Source organism: Natator depressus, chromosome 8 (assembly GCF_965152275.1).
Source record: "Natator depressus isolate rNatDep1 chromosome 8, rNatDep2.hap1, whole genome shotgun sequence".
Lineage (NCBI taxonomy): Eukaryota > Metazoa > Chordata > Testudines > Cheloniidae > Natator > Natator depressus.
This window is the reverse complement of record NC_134241.1, coordinates 75,292,841-75,310,034: the sequence shown is the minus strand read 5'-3', so window position 1 is coordinate 75,310,034 and position 17,194 is coordinate 75,292,841. Positions and strand designations below refer to the sequence as shown.

At 40.1% G+C, this 17,194-nt stretch overlaps 1 protein-coding gene across 1 annotated transcript in view; it reads left to right on the top strand.

Annotated features, from left to right (window-relative positions):
* The first annotated feature begins 507 nt into the window (after window positions 1-507).
* Window positions 508-17,194, top strand: part of ZNF326 (zinc finger protein 326) — a 36,283-nt gene continuing 19,596 nt past the window's right edge. The window contains exons 1-4 of the mRNA XM_074961364.1: window positions 508-636; window positions 5,698-5,821; window positions 7,976-8,381; window positions 11,161-11,356. Of these exons, the coding sequence (XP_074817465.1) occupies window positions 621-636; window positions 5,698-5,821; window positions 7,976-8,381; window positions 11,161-11,356 (742 nt within the window). The 5' untranslated portion in view covers window positions 508-620. The remainder of the gene's footprint in view (window positions 637-5,697; window positions 5,822-7,975; window positions 8,382-11,160; window positions 11,357-17,194) is intronic.

Here is a 17,194-nt window from a genome sequence, read left to right as displayed (position 1 = left end):
CAAATGTAAACATTAAGGATCTGAGTAAATGTAAGTGACCTTAGAAAATGGTGACTGATGCACTTCTTGTTTATTAAGTGATTATTTACTTGTGATTAATGTCAAGCTTTATGTGGATGGAAGTTAAAAGGCACAATTGTATTATTTTTTTTTATTAAATAGAGCTACCTTCCATGGGCTGGATACCTTAAAAAACAAAAAGTTAACCACGCCATTGTTTTGCATTTAAAAGTGATTTAATAAACAAAGGCCTGCTCTTAGGCTATGTGCCAGACTCCAACATGGCCGCCACCAGACGCCAAAACGGCCGCCGACTAGTCAGCCAGTGACCTACATGGCCCTAAAGAACGATGCCCGAAGCAGACATGGCGGCGCCCACTGCTCTTCCCCTCCGCGTTGCCTTTCATTTCTATGCCCTCTCGATGGTCTTCACGCCCACGGATCGTCACGTGACGTCCCTAACGTGACCAATCGAGGACCGACGTCTCTGTGGGGTCGCTCCAGTGCCCCGCCCAGCCTCGTTGTGGTTGAAGGCGCCATTGAGAGAAGCTGGGGTCGCCGCTGTCGTGGTCCCAAGGAGGCCTCCACTGATCCCGACACAAGGCACCGCCGCCGTTGCCATGGATTACGGGGAAGGTGAGGGCGCCCCCCGGAGCGAGGGGAGAGTCCGGCCGCCGCCTCCTCCTCAGGACCCGCCTCTGTCTCAAAATGGCAGCGTCCGCTTTGTGTCGTGCAGCGGGGACGGGCGCCCCGGCTCCGCCTCTGTGCCCGGGAAGCCGGGAGCGGGCGCTGAGGACCTGCAGCCTCTGTGCAGGGGGCGGCACGCGGCCGGAGGGGAGTGAGGGGCCCTGGGGGCGAGCTTGTGACAGGAGCAGTAGCTGCCTCGTGGCAGCCCAGCCTCAGGATATTCCCACTGGCCCGGCCGCCCGCCCCAGCTCCCAGCTGCGGCTCGCCAGGCATTCCCTTGCAGTTATGGTGTGAACTGACACAGCGGGCCAGTTTCAGGTGTGAGCAGCAAAGCCAGTCCAAAGCGATCTGGCTGAGAAGTCACTGGTGATAATAACAAGGTTATTCGCTTTAATGAGTATAATGCGGGCTAGCTGTACACATGATCGGGATCCAGATTAATTGTAATCAGCCAGGAAAAGGTGTTGAGTGTCTGCGTGGACATATCAATGCAAACCTCTGCTCGTTCAAAAAAAAAGGGGGGGGTGGGGATAAAATGTTGAGATATTCAAAGAATAGGATGGGAATTAATGAAAGAAAAAAATAGAATGACATTACTTGGCATACTGTGCTCAATTCTTGTTACTCTGCATCACAAAGGATATAGTAGAAATAGAGCAGGGTTTGTTGTCATCCCATTTTTACGGGCATGGAAAAAACTTCCGTATGAGTAAAGATTGGGATTGTTTAGTTTAGAGATGACTTGAGTAAGAGGGGACTTGAAAGGGATCTGAAATAATAAATGGTTCAGAGAAGGCACCTTGTTCTTGTATTATGAAAAAGGGTTTTAAAAGTGGGGCCACAGATTTAAGTGATGAAAGTAATAAGTGTTAACAGGATGCACAATTAAGGCTACGTTTTAGTCACGAGTATTTTTAGTACAAGTCATGGACAGGTCATGGGCAGTAAACAAAAATTCACAGCCTGTGACCCGTTCATGACCTGTTCATGACTTGTACTATAAACACCCCTGACTAACTTAAGTGCTTCTAGTGCGCTCCAGGGCGCCGTGCCTGCTCCAGGAATGGTGGGGGTGGCCTGGGGGCTGCCGTGCCTGCTCTGGAGAAAGGGGGGGGTGCGCTTGCTCCGGTGGAAAGGGGGCGGCGGCCTGGGGGGGCGCTGTGCCTGCTCTGGGGAAAGGTGGGGCAGCCTTAGGCCTCATGACTGCTAGGGGGCGGGGCGGCCTGGGGACACTGTTGTTGCTCTGGGCCGCTGCTGCTCTGGCATCCCCTGGGGAAAGGTGCTTGGGGCTGCAGGAGCAGCAGCCCATGTGTTTGGTCCCTGGGCTGCCCCAGCTGCTCGAGCAGCTCTGGGATCAGCTGCATGGCAGTTGCAGAAGTCATGGAGGTCCCAGGAAGTCATGGAATCCCTGACCTCTGTGACAGACTCACAGCTTTATGCATAATTAATGTGTGGAATTCATTTCTACAAGAAATACAAGGACAAGAGATAAGGATTCAAAAAAGGATTAGACATCAATAATCTCATTAACTATATCCACCCTTACATTAGAATGGCTTTTTAAAAAAAAAAAAAAAAAAAAAAGGTTTTCTAAATCCTTATGCTTCAGTACATAAACAATCCACTAAAAGATTGGGATTCAGTGTGGCAGTTCCTATGGTATGGTCTTTCAGCCTTTGGCTGTACGTACGTATGTATTCCCAATAAATCCAAAGTTTGATTATCTTTTATAGAAGCCAGAATAACTAGTTTAAAATCTTTCATCTTGATATTAACTTAAAATGCCCATCTTTAGTAATTTTCATTTTTTTAGTAGAAAGTGCATTGTCAGTGGAAGAAAAATACAATTTTTAAATGGGCATTTAAAATATTTATTAAAACATTCAGTAAAATCATTAACCAAATGGGATGGCTCTAAAACCTGTCTGATGAAAAGTGCTATAAAAGATCTGGATGGTATTTATTTATTTTTTAGTTATTTTTATAGTGAATCCAAAATCAGTTTTCTCTCTGAATGAGGGATAGTGGCAAGTTGTATATATCATATCATTAGAATTAATTTTAACATGCTTCTAAAATGGTTTCGCTTTGTACTAGTTAAAATAAAACAGAACACTTTAAAAAAGTACTAGAAGAAATCAGTTGTGATGCTACAGACTTGTGTATAGGATCAGATCTTAATCCTTGCCAGGTATGCTGTAGAAGGGGATGGGTGACCCATGGTTGCATCCAGATTGGGTCAATTCTACCCTACAGAGCAGTGTGGATTGAAAGTTAAATTGTAAATGTCCAGTAGATGGCAATAGAGGACACAAACGGCATATAGTACAGTACATGGACTTTTTCCTTTTCCTCAACAATTAAGTCTGGTTTGAGCTTTTGGCAAGTTTCTTTCTGATGGAATTTTATTAGCCAGTTCTAAGCACTTTTTAAAGGGTGACTGATGACTGCTGTAACTCTTCAAGCCTGGTCTGAAATTATGAAGAGACAGTAAAAAAAAAAAACTTGGAGCGGTTTGTGGAATAAATTAAAACTATAGTAAATTAATGTAAATACATAGACTGCTGTAATCAATTTCATTTTAGTCTGGAAAGAAAATGGAACTAGATGCATACATGTTCTAGAACATACCTGAATGTTACCTGTTACACATATTAAATATGCTCATGTCTGCATTCAGTTCCTGAATGTTTTATGTGCACATGAAGCCTGATTCCACAAATTCATCCATATGGATGGATGAGGCATTGACTTGAGTGGGGCTCTGTATTCACAGAGGTGTGACTTTCTGGATTTAATTGAGGGACAGTGGTCTTAAAAGGGACAAAGTCAACTTTAACACACAATTTTTGTCAGAAAACATTGGACTGACTGTTGCACAACCAAGACTTAAGATTACTATAGGCAATTCTGGTTGTAAAATGGCAAGATATCAAATTTTGCCATCTGAAATGGACAGAAGTTGGTCCAGTAAAAGATATTACCTCACCCACCTTGCCTCTCTCAAATTCTGGGACCAGTACAGCTACAACAACACTGCATACAGGAATTGTCAGTCACGTGGAGTCCCTTAGCTCAGATTTTTAAACTTAAAAAAAAAAAAAAAAGATAGTTTCTTTAAGGATGGCATTGAAATTGTTCACAAAAAGATTCTTCTTTTCCATTATCTGTTTCAAATCAGTGTTAGCAAGAACTTTCTTTTTCTGTCCCTGCTTCTTTTGACTTTATTCTTCACAGTTATCTGTGCATGAAAATGATGCTGGTCCTTTTGGTTCTAAATATATTTTACTCCCTAATTTTATGTTGAATGCCTTGAAAGGGCAGGCCTCCATTAGGGATGACGTCAGTTAGGCATTCGCAAACTCTTGAGCTTTTTATTAGCTCAGCAGATTTGTGGGTGTTTTTGTATATGTGCTTAAAAAAACAAACAAACCAGAAAATAATGCAATAGCAATTTCAAGCTAAAACTTATTTTTAGGTATTTTTTTTCAGGTGTTATGTCTAAAAGACTAATTTTTCTAAGGAGCTTTAAAATAAATTAATAATCTGAATGAGCTGATGTTGTTCTATTTTCAGTGGTATTCTGGAATATTGCTTTATTGCAGGGTTTTCATTTACTTTTTAAAAAAGTTTACATATAACTTGTGCTGTCGTAGGAGCAGCTGAGGTGATAATTGATTTTTGCCTCAGCTTGACCCTCCCTCCTTTGTCCCCTAACACACACATGCATCAGTGTTCCCTCTAATTATTCCCACGCATTTGCAGAATGGATTTTGTTACGTGCACCAATGTGGAGGTGATGTGTGACACATCACCTCCATATTGGTGCACATAACAAAATTCATGTGGTGGGATGGGGTTGAGGGGTTCAGAGTGTGAGAGGGGGCTCAGGGCTGGGGCAGAGGGTGGGGGGGTGAGGGCTCTGGGGTGGGGACAGGGATGAGGGGCTCAGGCCTGGGGCAGAGGGTTGAGGTGCAGGGTTGGGTGAGGACTCCAGCTGGGGATGAGGGGTTTGGGGTGCAGTGGGGTTCTCCAGGGGGACAGTGTGGAGAGAGGACCCCCCTCCAGTTCTCTCTTCCCACAGCAGCACCTGGGCTGGCGGGGAGAGGCACCTCTCCCCCAGCCGCGGCAGGTCCGTGATGGGCCGGGGGAGGGGTGGCTGGGTTGGGGCCGGGGGAGGGGCGCCTGCCCCCTGGCCACAGGAGGTTTGGGGCTGGGTCGGGGCCCGGGGAGAGGTGCTGCGGCAGGTTTGGGGATGGGCATCAGCCCTGAGCGCCTGCACGGTGCTTAGAGGGAACTTAGCTATGCATTTGCCCCTGTTGTGGTAGGGCTGGGAACAGCCAAAGTGGTACTTACCTGGTCTTGACTCTCCCGAAATCCCCCTCCCACCCAAACTAGGAATGAAAAAGTGTAAACATGAAAAGGTTCAATAACATTTCATTTTAATAGCTAAATTACTTCTTGATTTTAAATAAAGTAGGCAAAATGATTTGTGTGTAAATAAAGAACAACAAAGGTAGCAAGAATTAATTTTGGTTTGCAAACAATATGATATGGAGGTCACTGTAACAATCAACATAGAACTTGCTGTCATTTAAAAATCACTTGTATGACAACAGGTTCTTAGTCCCAGAGCTGGATAAATTTGTGGTCCACAGAGTTAACATCTTTTTGATTTTTGTAAAATGTTTTCCTTTGAAAAATTCCTTTGAAAAATAAGTGGAGGGCGGACCAACCTTTAATGGGGTTGTCATTGCCATATTCCAGATATCTTCTACAGCCAGCAATAATTCCATTTTACCCAGAGTGAACCTAGCTGACTGTCATGCAAGCACTATCCTTTGACAGGCAAGGACACTACACAATACAGTCTTGATCAAAAAGCTGAAGAGCTGCATGTCATCTGCATGCTCTACCAAATCTTCTATGGATATCATCGCACAGATTTACTTTACCTGTTTCTCAAAATAAACGAGAACTTCTATTAAGTGTTTTTCTTGTTCTTTTAAGAAATGGACCGTGACTATGGACATGGAGCTTATGGTGGCCCAAGATCCATGGACTCTTATCTAAATCAATCTTACGGGATGGAGAGTCATGGAGGAGGAGGTGGTGGAGGAGGAGGTGGTAACAGGTAAAATAATAATTCAGTTGTCTCAAGAACTTAAAAAATCCAGTTAAAATTTTAAAGTATATCTTTTTCCAACTTAAGTGTTCCTTAGGCATGTTGTGTGATATATATATATATAGAGAGAGCGTTCCATTCTCTATAAGCCTTCATGTTCAATAAGGACTGGAAAAGTTATGCTATGACATCTTGACAGTCCAAAACAATACTTCTGTGGATAATTCTTGCAATCATAATGACATACTTATTTTTTTTAACTAAAACTTACAATGTTCTTTTGGTATTTAGTGACTTTCAGCAGTCTGTACCTGATTAGTAAATTTAGACTGGTTTAATGTCTCTTAATTTAGCAATCTGTAGCTAAAATGTTTTAATTGGTTCAGTGCTTTAGATTGAGTCTAAGAATGGAATCAGCATTCCATTTCCAAGGAACATTTAGGATCTATGTTTACCCCTTCAATTCTAATGTAAACTGTGAGAATGTTCACTGGTATTATGACTTAAAGTCATGTCCAGATTATTTTATTGGCAGGTACTGATTACACCAAAATTGCGTATACTGGGTTATTCTGTAAAATGGATTGGTCTAAAAGTAAAATTTCTGGTGCAGTGTTGCATATTTAATACTCAAGTGTTCCTGATATTCTTTCAGGCTAAATTTACACATACAGTATATACCAACTGGTTTATTTCAGGTTTTAAAATCCTGGGCAGAGTAGTTTGCTTCTAAGAGCAGTGTTTCAACTGGAACAAAATAAAACTATAACAAAATGTAAATAACTTGTTGGTGTCCTCATTTGCACAGTTGAATCCTCGACTGGAGGTAGCAGGACTACTGTATGGTAACTGTATGTAGGCATGGCAGTGCCGTTGGGAAAGGACAGGTGGGAGGATAGAGAAAATGCCATTAGGCAAGTAGGGAGAATAGAGAAAATATACTTTGCAGTTTTGTTAGACTACTAGTTGATGAATATTAGGATTTGCAAATGATAAATCTTATCAATTAAAATCTGTGCACAGATCCAGGAATAAGATGTACCTACCATTTAGTAATCTGTATATGATTGAGGTTGACTGGAGACTTGAACACATTAAAATGTCTATTGCCATAAAACCTTGCAATTGTGCATGGACTGTTTCTGTAAATAGTGTCATTTTTGTGTGTAGTTTTGGGTCTTCTGAGACTAATGTATTTAAAATGAAGGCATTCTTCTTACCATAGACATGGGAAGCAATTGAGTTCGTTTTATCAGTTTGTATTTCTGTTAGTAAAGGGCTTCCCTTTCCCAATTTCTGTGGAATTGCCCTATTTTAATTCTCTGGGGAGACTAATGAGCTCCCCATCCCAACGTGTTTAGAGATGATAATGATTCCTTGCCCCGCCTCCTCCCTACCCCAAAAAACTAAAAACAAAACAAACCCCAGTGAATAACTAAAGAGTTCTGCTACTTATCACTCTACGTTGAGATTCCCATGGACCATCTCCATGTGTAATGTGTACATATTTGTACAGATTTTCCAAATGCTGAAGTTGCTAGACTTAATGGTCTACAAGTAAAAGATGGAGGGGTATTGGTGATCATGATCTCTGTGACTGGAAAATTTTAAATTTTACAAAAAGAATGTCCAAAAATACAAATGAACTATAGATCACTAATTTTCTATTTTTTAAAGTAAAACTATGGGGGTGTAAAAATCACCTCTGTTGTATTATAAATACTAAATATATTTTAGCTTAATTTTCAGTTGGGAAAATAGGCCATTTTAAATGCTGTTTAATTGTTAAAATGTTAGGCATGGCTTTGAAAAAGAAACAGTTTGACTACCCTGTAAGCTTCTGCAGGTGATTATTTTCCTGAGACTAGGGCTGGGCTCAAATAAAGTTTAGTAAATGCTGCTGAGAAATTAAATTTAACAAAGTTCAGACATACTGAACTTTAGAATTGTTTGTACAGAAAATGGCTCAGATAGTGTTCTATCTGGTCACAGCTTGAATTGCCCAGCCCTAATCAAGATAAAAACAGAAACACAACCGTACAAACCAGTATAGTATAAATTGATTTTAGTTGATAAATGTCAACTGATAACTTGTCTTTTGAAATGTATAACACTAGTAAGCTTACTTTTTTTTTTTTTTCCCTCACTGTCCAACTTTTCCAGGTTTGGACCTTATGAGTCTTATGACTCCGGGTCTTCTCTGGGTGGGCGAGATCTGTACAGATCTGGCTATGGTTATAATGAACCCGAACAAAGCCGCTTCGGAGGTAGTTATGGTGGTCGATTTGACAGCTCCTACCGGAATAGCCTTGACTCTTTCGGAGGTAGAAACCAGGGCGGGTCTAGCTGGGAAGCACCTTACTCACGTTCAAAATTGAGGCCTGGGTTTATGGAGGACAGAGGAAGAGAGAGTTACTCTTCCTACAGCAGTTTTTCTTCACCCCATATGAAGCCTGCACCTGTAGGCTCTCGGGGGAGAGGAACGCCTGCTTATCCTGAAAGTGGATTTGGAAGCAGAAGCTATGATGCTTTTGGAGGACCATCAACAGGCAGAGGCCGAGGCCGAGGAGTAAGTACAGAATCTTTTCAGATTCTTTTCACTAGTCACTCTTTTAAACCCTTTCAAGACCACAGCTTTAAAACTAATACACTGTTCATCACAGTGTACTTCTGACCAAGCAAACTGTCATAGTTGATCAGCCTGGTAATCCCTTTGAAGTTGATTTATGAAGAAGTACGGAGACCCTCTGTTTTGGAAGTAAAGAGCAATATAAGATTAGTTGATAAGGTTTTGTTAAATCTCTCCTTTTGTTTGAAAGGTGAAGATAAAAGTACTAGGTTTGGTCTAAAAGGGGTTAAAAGGAGTTGCCTTTTTCCTTGTAAACACTAGCATATTTGCTGGTGGGAAAGTTCTTGGATAATTATAAAAGGTTAACTTGAACCTTTTTGAAGTTTTGAGTAGGTTAAAGGTGCAATGTATATGTAAAAATAAAATGTTAGGCTGTGTATGCCATAAAACTGTTTTTTTTTTTTTTTTTTCCTTCTTCATATGGGCAGGTGAAATTTTAGCTAATTCTTTATTAAACACATGCTTGACCAAACAGGAGGTCTCATTTTTAACTTAGTTCTTACTCTAACTTGTATCTGGGGAAAGGGGCGGAAATGTCAAAGGTAGGTGGCAAGCAGTTATAGTGGTTTTCCTTAAATTTAAAGTATTGTTTAAAAGGATGTCATCAACTTGAAATCTAGTCATCTTAAAAGAAATTAAAATGAGTTTCATATACGACATCTGCTTATCCACTACCTCTGCCAGTTTTGTTGTACTTACACATTTCCCATGTTATGTAAAAGAGCCAGGCAAATAGGAAATAGGGAAACTGACTGCACAAAGTACAAAAGCTGAAAGATTGGAGAAACATCTCTACATTTTTCAGTTTGTTAAATCTGAGATGTTATAACAGTAGGGAAAAATATTCAGACAGAATTGATATTTAAGTTGATGGTGTCTCTTTAACTTAATTTTATAATTCCATCTTTGATTTTTTTTGTGCAAATAGTTCACTTACTGAACATTTTTTGCCTATACCTTAGAGGTATCTTACTATCTTATAAAATTTGTAAACATACCATGTTTCTTTATGAAGCAGTTTTGTTATAGTAAACTATATAGCTTGTTTGTAGCTTAAAATGTAGATGAGAATAATTTGTATTGGGTCTTCTAAATGCCTGTGTGTTTTTTGTTTTTTGTTTTTGTTAAAAAGGATTACTTACCCAATATTCGTAAGTAATATAGCTGCCACAATCAATTTAGCACAGAAAACTTACACATAGCTGCTAGCTAACAGGTAGCTTAATTGAAAGAGAGTCTAATTTTTTTATCCCTCTGTTTGTCAAACTGAAAGTGGTGGGGTTTTAAATTCAGATGCCCTCCTTTTGGAACTGTTTCCGAGCTAAAAGTTCTGTCTAAAAATATAGTAGAGTACTTTTATCTAAACTTTTTCTTAAAAATTAATGTTATCAGTTTTACCCTTCATAAAGGAATTATTTGAGGACAATATAAAAGCTAAACAACTTCCATATGTAAAATGCATTGCACCTTTAATAGACGATGGAAATATTTGCTTTTAAAAATGTGGATCACCTGGAAAGACTGTTTATTCAAGTGTGTACTTCACATCAAATTTAAATACATGCAGTATGAACACATGTGCTAGATACCTTTGTAGTAGTACCTTGATAATTAAATAGATAAATTGGAATTACTTGAGAATTTGTGCATGGACTTTTATTTTTTTAAAACTGTAAATATACCTATTTAAAATACGTACTATACTCCAGCCGTGTGTGTTTAAAATATATTCACTGTTTATGAGTATATTTTTTTTTCATATAGTACGTTATACTAAATGATTGTAAGGTACTCTTAATTTGAGTAGTAAAACATTAGTTTTGTTTTCGTGACATTACAGGTATTTCTGCTTATCTGATTCATCCGTCCAGTCAGGTGGGCTTTCCTGTCTACCCTCTGTTAATCAAATAAATGAGCCAATAGGAGATCAGTTTTGTGCTGTTACACCTTGGTTCCTCCTCTTTAGATTACTCCATTGCCTCCAAAGAATTGACTGTCACAGATACAACTCCTCAGATGTCTGTACATTATACAGTCTCTTTCAAAGACAAGACAGAAAGGAATTAATGGACTTGTCATCTAGCCCAGTTCCTTGTCCCCGTTGCTGATTTGTATGGATGTTTTTGCCCCTAAAAGCAATTTTTTAAAGAAGTCCTAAATTCACTGGGTTCACTGTCTTAAATCCTCTTGACAGGATAAAGTTACTAGAGTATGTTGGGTGTTCTCCAGTAGTCAGTGGTCCACACCGGACAACTTCTATGCTTTAAGGTTGCCATCAAAATAGAAAAATCTTGATGGTCATCTCTATTTTCTTGTCCCAAACCCACAAAGAAAACTTATTTTCTGGCTGTCAGCTGAGTTCTAAAGGACTTGGATGGCTTTCTCGCCAGAAAAGAGAACAGACATATCAACTAGAGAATCTAAAGAGAAGGAGCTGAAGTGTACTGAGCTATGAATTCTGATAGGCATACTCATAGCCTGGACTAATGGTTCTGAATAAGCAGAAACCCAGTTCATAGGTGCACATTTAATCTATTAGTGAAGCATCAACAAAGTCATTAAGCACCCAATTTTGATGTGTTTTATTTTAGCAGTGTTTTGTTCCAGAATGCAGATTTTTATCTGCTTAAATGTATTTATAAATATTTACATGTAGTAATTGTGTTGTTTCTGTTGATTTCATATACTAATACTTTTTCTTGATTTCACAAATTTCCAGCATATGGGAGACTTTGGAGGGATGCATAGACCTGGAATTGTTGTTGACTATCATAACAAACCCAGTTCTGCAGCAGTTGCTGCAAGAGGAATAAAGAGAAAAATTATACAGCAGCCATATAACAAACCTGGTGGGACATTTATCAAGAAACCCAAACTGACAAAACCTATTATGATGAACCAGAATAAACTACCTAGTAAGTAATTAAATGAAAAATAATACAAATGGCATTGTTTAATTTCCTTTTTTTAGACACAGGCATTTGCGATGTTTTGCAATTCTTCATTCTTCAGCACTGAAGTACTCTACTAGGGCTTGGTGTTGGCACAAGTCAAAACTTTATTAACTAGGGGCTTGAAAAACTATAGATCAGATAGTCACCTTGGTGTGTAGATATTATGGGCATGTTAGAAATGCATAAGTGTAGAAGGTAAGTCCCTTCAGGTGTATCTTTTTTTTTCTCCAACAAATTGTTTATTTAAATAAACTTTCTTGCTCTTTTATTGTGAAGATAGCTTATCAAATGAGAACAAGTGTCATGATGGTGTGTTAAATAAGTATTGCAGAAGACTGTCTCTAAGCAAACAGTATCACAGCAAATTTGTGACTTTAAATAATTCCCCTTCATTATTTAAAGTAATTTCAGATCTTAGGGTGCAAATGCAAATATTAAACCTGGAAGTCTGACATTCAGCTTGAACGTGGGCACTCTTTTTAAGTATTGAACCTTACTTCAGGTTTCTTTTCCATGCTTGGCTCTGAGGCTGTAAGAATGGGATTGTGCATACCTTTATCCTGGTTGTGTTAAAATGTATTCCCAGTATACCAATCCTCTGTGGAAAAACTGCAGTGTGACGCATCAGTGCCTGTGCAGATGCTGAGTTCAGTAAAGATGCATGATAAATGCTTGCTGTTCCATAGTATTTTGTATTGTAGCTGTTGAGACATGCCAAGTCCTAAAAAGTGCACTGTTGTATAAGCCAGAGGAATGGAAACTTGACTCCTGTCATGAATTTTTCTACTGTGTTTTAGTTCTTGTCAGTTGCGATAACTGGGTGTCCTCTTTTTTTGTTTAATGTACTTGACAAGGATGAAAGCAGTTTCCTTCTGCTTCTCTGTAAACCAAGTCCCACTGGTTCTTTACTACAGTGCTCCATCAGAGTGGTTCTCAAACTTTTGTACTGAGGACTCCTTTCATACAGCAAGCCTCTGAGTGCAACTCTCCTTTTAAATTAAAAACACTTCTAAATATATTTAACACCATTATAAATGCTGGAGACAAAGCAGGGTTTGGGATGGAGGCTGACAGCTCATGACCCCCCACGTAATAACCTTGCAACCCCCTGATGGGTCACGACCCCTAGTTTGAGAACCCCTGCTCTATCCCTACCTCAGTAGCAACTCCTGAGTATCCCTTTTGTTCACACCACAAGAAACTTATCTACAGTACAACTGAAAGAGTGGCAGAGGTGATGGGTGGGGAGGAAGAGGGAAGGGGAAACCAAAGGAGTGAGGAAGTAATGAAAGTCATTAAAAGGTAAATGGGAAGGGAAGATGTTTGTGGCTTATAAAAGAAGAAATTCATTAATGAAGGAAAAGGAGACGAGTGAAGGAAAAAAGAGTGGCAAAAAGCAGAAACTGAAAAGAAGAAAGGAGAGACCAAAGCAAGAAAAGACAACCTGTATAGCAGCTGGCTTAGTGAAACTTATTTTTATACTTGTTCATTTTTAGCAGTTCATTTCTCCAGAAATTCTGAAGTTACTGGAACGAGGTAATGACAGAAAGTTATTAATGGAACTTGACTTAATTGCTTGCTTTTGCAGTACGTGAATTTAAGGATCAAAAATCTTAAGCTGTATGTCCAGCAGTCACTTTTCTTACACCAGAACTTTAAGTCCTAATTGCATACCTGTTGTTGTATCCTTGCTAATTTGGTGTTGTTGATGGATCTGCAATGTTTTCTGTAAATCCTGTTTTCAAATCTACACCTACAAAATAAGTTTAAAAATCGTCTTATAAACTTGTGAAGTAAAGTTAATATGCAGATTTTGGAGAAACTTTCACATGCAAGCCATTGTCTAATATATTGACCTTGTAATAATACTGTGAATTGCACAGCTCTGGATGGACAACTGGGAATTACAGATATTTGTCCCCTTGCCTTTCGCTTCAGGAGTGCTGTAAAACTTTTCATGGACTAATTGCAGTGGGTGCTGAGGAAATATTCCTGTACACATTACGTAGGAAACAGTGTTGCTTGACTTGTCCAGAGTTGGTGTGACAGAACAGGTCTGTAAAATACACATCCAGGTACTTCCAAGCTGTGCTGTACATCTTAAAGATCTCCTAATTTGTCTTTGGAACTGCGTAGCCCAGTTGTGCTAAGCTGGCATTTGTGGAGGTGACTCGATTCTAGAAATTTATATTCATCTCATTCCTGGGTAAGTGGCACTGTAAGAATGATAAAGCATTCTTTTTTTTAAAACATACAAAAATAAATAAGTCTAGTGTTTTGAGAGATATTATATTGACTGAACTAGAAAAGTGAAGTGCACTATTTCAAGAACAGATACAACAGCAGCATTGAAAGCTTACACGTGCATGCACAAACACTGGCCCTGCCATGGTATTTTGACCTTGAAGGACTTTTATCTCGAGGTTGGATAGTCATTCGTTCTCTCTGATCATTCAATTTGTGATCTCCTTTTGGGATCACTAAAAAGTAACAATTGTAATGTGAAGACTTAATCATCTGGAACTAGAGATCCCCAAACTTACTTTACATAGGCCACATCCATCAAGTAACTGGATAGGTTAGTAGTGACAGTCAGGCCATTGACCCTAAGTTATGACCTGTTCATTAACAATATTCTAAGATATCCATTTCCCTTAATTACTGTTCTTTTATGCCATATTCAGATACTCAGATATACGTGCCATATTCAAAATGTTGCTATTCCTTTTGTAGGGAAAAGTGTTTTTTTGTCACAAATCCCTATGGGTCTTTCTCCAGCTGAACTGTTTCCAGGGCACATTTTAAGAGAAATCTTTACTTTCCCTGTATTAGTCATATCCTCAAAATTCAATCTTTCATATTTAATTTAAGTGTCTTTGGTGTAATTAATCCAGTTGGGGGTGCGGGTAGGGGAACCTTTCTCATGACTACAATGGAAAAGTCTTAGTTGCTGCAAATTGAAACTTATTGCATCAAGCACCAGCTACTGTATTTGGTTAATCTCATTTATAAATGTCAGAATGTATTTTAAATTTTAAAATTTCCCCCATTGTAGCTTGCTACCTCTTTACTTCCAGGTGTTCAAATAGGTTACTGAGCCCACATTTCCTTGTGTCTGCTTGTATTTTTTTCCATTTATTCAGGTTAAAGATGTGATCCCTGTGATCATATCTGCATAATAAATCTTCTGTCAGTGGTGCTGGCAACAGGATTGCAAAGATAAAGTTGAGCGGCCCTAACCATTTTTACTCTGCTGCAGGCATCATTACAGAAGTTCAAGAGAGCAGAGATTCTACTAATTTGAAAGAGATTGAAATGAGAGGCAGTCAGGAGATGGAGTTAAGAAACAACACTGTCATACAAAAATAGGTCTGGAGTATATCTGCCTCAGTCTTTTCCTCCACAGCCCTGCACAGTTCCCTTCTTCCCACACCCCTTATAAAGAGGCAGATTTTTTTTATTAAAGCTAATGTTAAAATTATCTGATACACAAGTTAAGGAAAGAGTTTCTATACATCTGGGTATAATGCTTAAATTATCCGAAAGTACAAAGTTTGGTTTAAAAGCCATTAAATACATATAATACATAATCTGCAGTATCCCAAATTAAGGTTAATATATTTAATGGTACAGTTAAAATACTGGCATCCAAATATTCGGGTACATCACTCATAAAAAGTTATACTAAGAGTAGCTTGTGGGAAGCAAATGTAGCAATGAGTGTAGATTGTCCCTCAATAATTTAGGATTTAGGATAGGTTGTCCCTCAGTAAGTACAGTCCATCAGAGAAGTATTTCAGTTATCTTTCCTGACTTCACTTCTCAGTGGCACTCCAGCTCATCTCTCCTGATGTTGCCTATATCTGGTGAGATGTTCTAAATAGATGTCCCTTGACCACCCTATGGTGTCCGACACCATAAGTTGCCACATCATCCGAGCATAGCGCTGATCGATTCCATGTTCTCGCAACACTTGCTCGTTACTGGGGTCCCATGCGTCCAGACTTCCAGTGATCAGTGTGTGTGTTTGAACTTCGTACCCCTAGCTCTCAAGGCATCAGCCAGAGGGGCATATTTTTCCACTTTTGAGCTCGGGCGTCGCAGAAGGCCGGAGTCCTGTTCTTAAAGGGAACTATGATGTCCACTATGACAGTCGTCTTATGTTCCTCTTTAGTGTTGACGATGATGATGATGTTCGGTCGCAGTTGACTGTTCATTCCAGGGATAGTGGAGTTCACGCCAACCTTCCCCATGGGTGGCAGGATGACTTTGACTAGGCAATCTTGGATGACATTGTGGCACAGCTGATAGGCTCTGGAATGGGGCTAGCAGCTACAGAAGTCGTGGGATAGTCTCTCATTGGCATAGCTGCACTTTTTCCATTGCTTGTTTTGATTCCTGTGGCGGACAGCTCTGTTCAGCAGGACACAGTCGAGCCGGGCTCTGTGAATGAATCTCCAGTCAGCAAGTGGGGTGAAACTGCCCCTAGGGAGGAAGTGGTTGCTGGTGTCCCACTTGCATGTCACCTCAAAGGCCTTCCGTCTCAGGTTTTTCCACATACTGCCAGTGGTTGGCATCCTTCAGGGTCGTCTCCAGCATAGTTCTAGTTCTCCCAGCTCCTGATGTTCCTCACACCATGTTCAGTGGTAGCTGACTCTCTTCTCCAGCTGTTGCATAACATTGTGGGCACAAGTCCAAAGTGAAGCAAAGTCTCCCCCATCTCATCCAAATTTGCCTTCCAGGGAGCCGTGTGGCAACATATTGGTTGGAGGGGGTCCTGGCGATTTGTTTCCTGATGGCATCATGCATAGCACTCTCCACAATGTTCCTCGTGTGTCTGTGCATGTTAGAAGGTGGAATGCATGAGTGATCATTGCAACATGACACAGATCACCCATTCAAGGGATGTTGGCGCCGCCCTGCTTGTGCAGGATGTACATCAGTTCATTACTGGCCGTCTCAGGAAGAAACATCCACTTCTTCACTCACTGCCTTATGGTGGTGTTCACCTTGTTGAGAGGTACCTTCGCCTTGGCAGATCCCCTCAGGACAAAGCCATGTCCAGAACATGTCTTATTTTCCCCCGATCTTTGTAGACTAATAGCATATTGAAATGGCTTAATGCACTTCCTAAAGTACTGGAGGACAGTGCTTCTCAGAATGGAGTTTGAGGGCTTGTCTACATTGTGTGGCAATGTGTGCTCTGGGAGTCTGAATTCTGAAGCACGCCAATGTGCTGCACACTAACTGCCCAACGTGGAGCCTATTGGTGCTCATTGGTGCTTTGTGCACAGACTTTCAATATGCACCAGCAGGGTCTATATGGGCCAGTTAGTGCGTATCGTGTTGGTGTGCTTTAGAATTCACACTCCCATAGCACACACTGCTGCATGCTGTAGACAGGCCCTTAGTCTGCCTGCCCTAAGGTTATGGGGAGGGTGGGAAATACCACTTAATTTTCTGTGTGGCAAAATACAAATCATTGGGACATAATCTGGAGGGTGCTTTAAGCAGGAATTGTGAAGTTTTGAAATTAAAAGGTGTGTAACAACGTAATTGAAAATAAATTACACAGTATGGAGGTTTACTTCAAAATGGTACTTTGCAATTTTCATGACTTTCTTTCCAGTATTGTGGAAACTGTCTGTTTGGGGTAAAGAGAGAAAAATATTGATGCCTATAAAATGCTGTGTAATGGACTTTCCATTAAACTATAACACTTTTTGTTTGTGTGGTTACTCTGCTTACAAGGCCAACTGAAATCTGCAGAACAGTTTCTGAGACTTTCACTCAGTAATT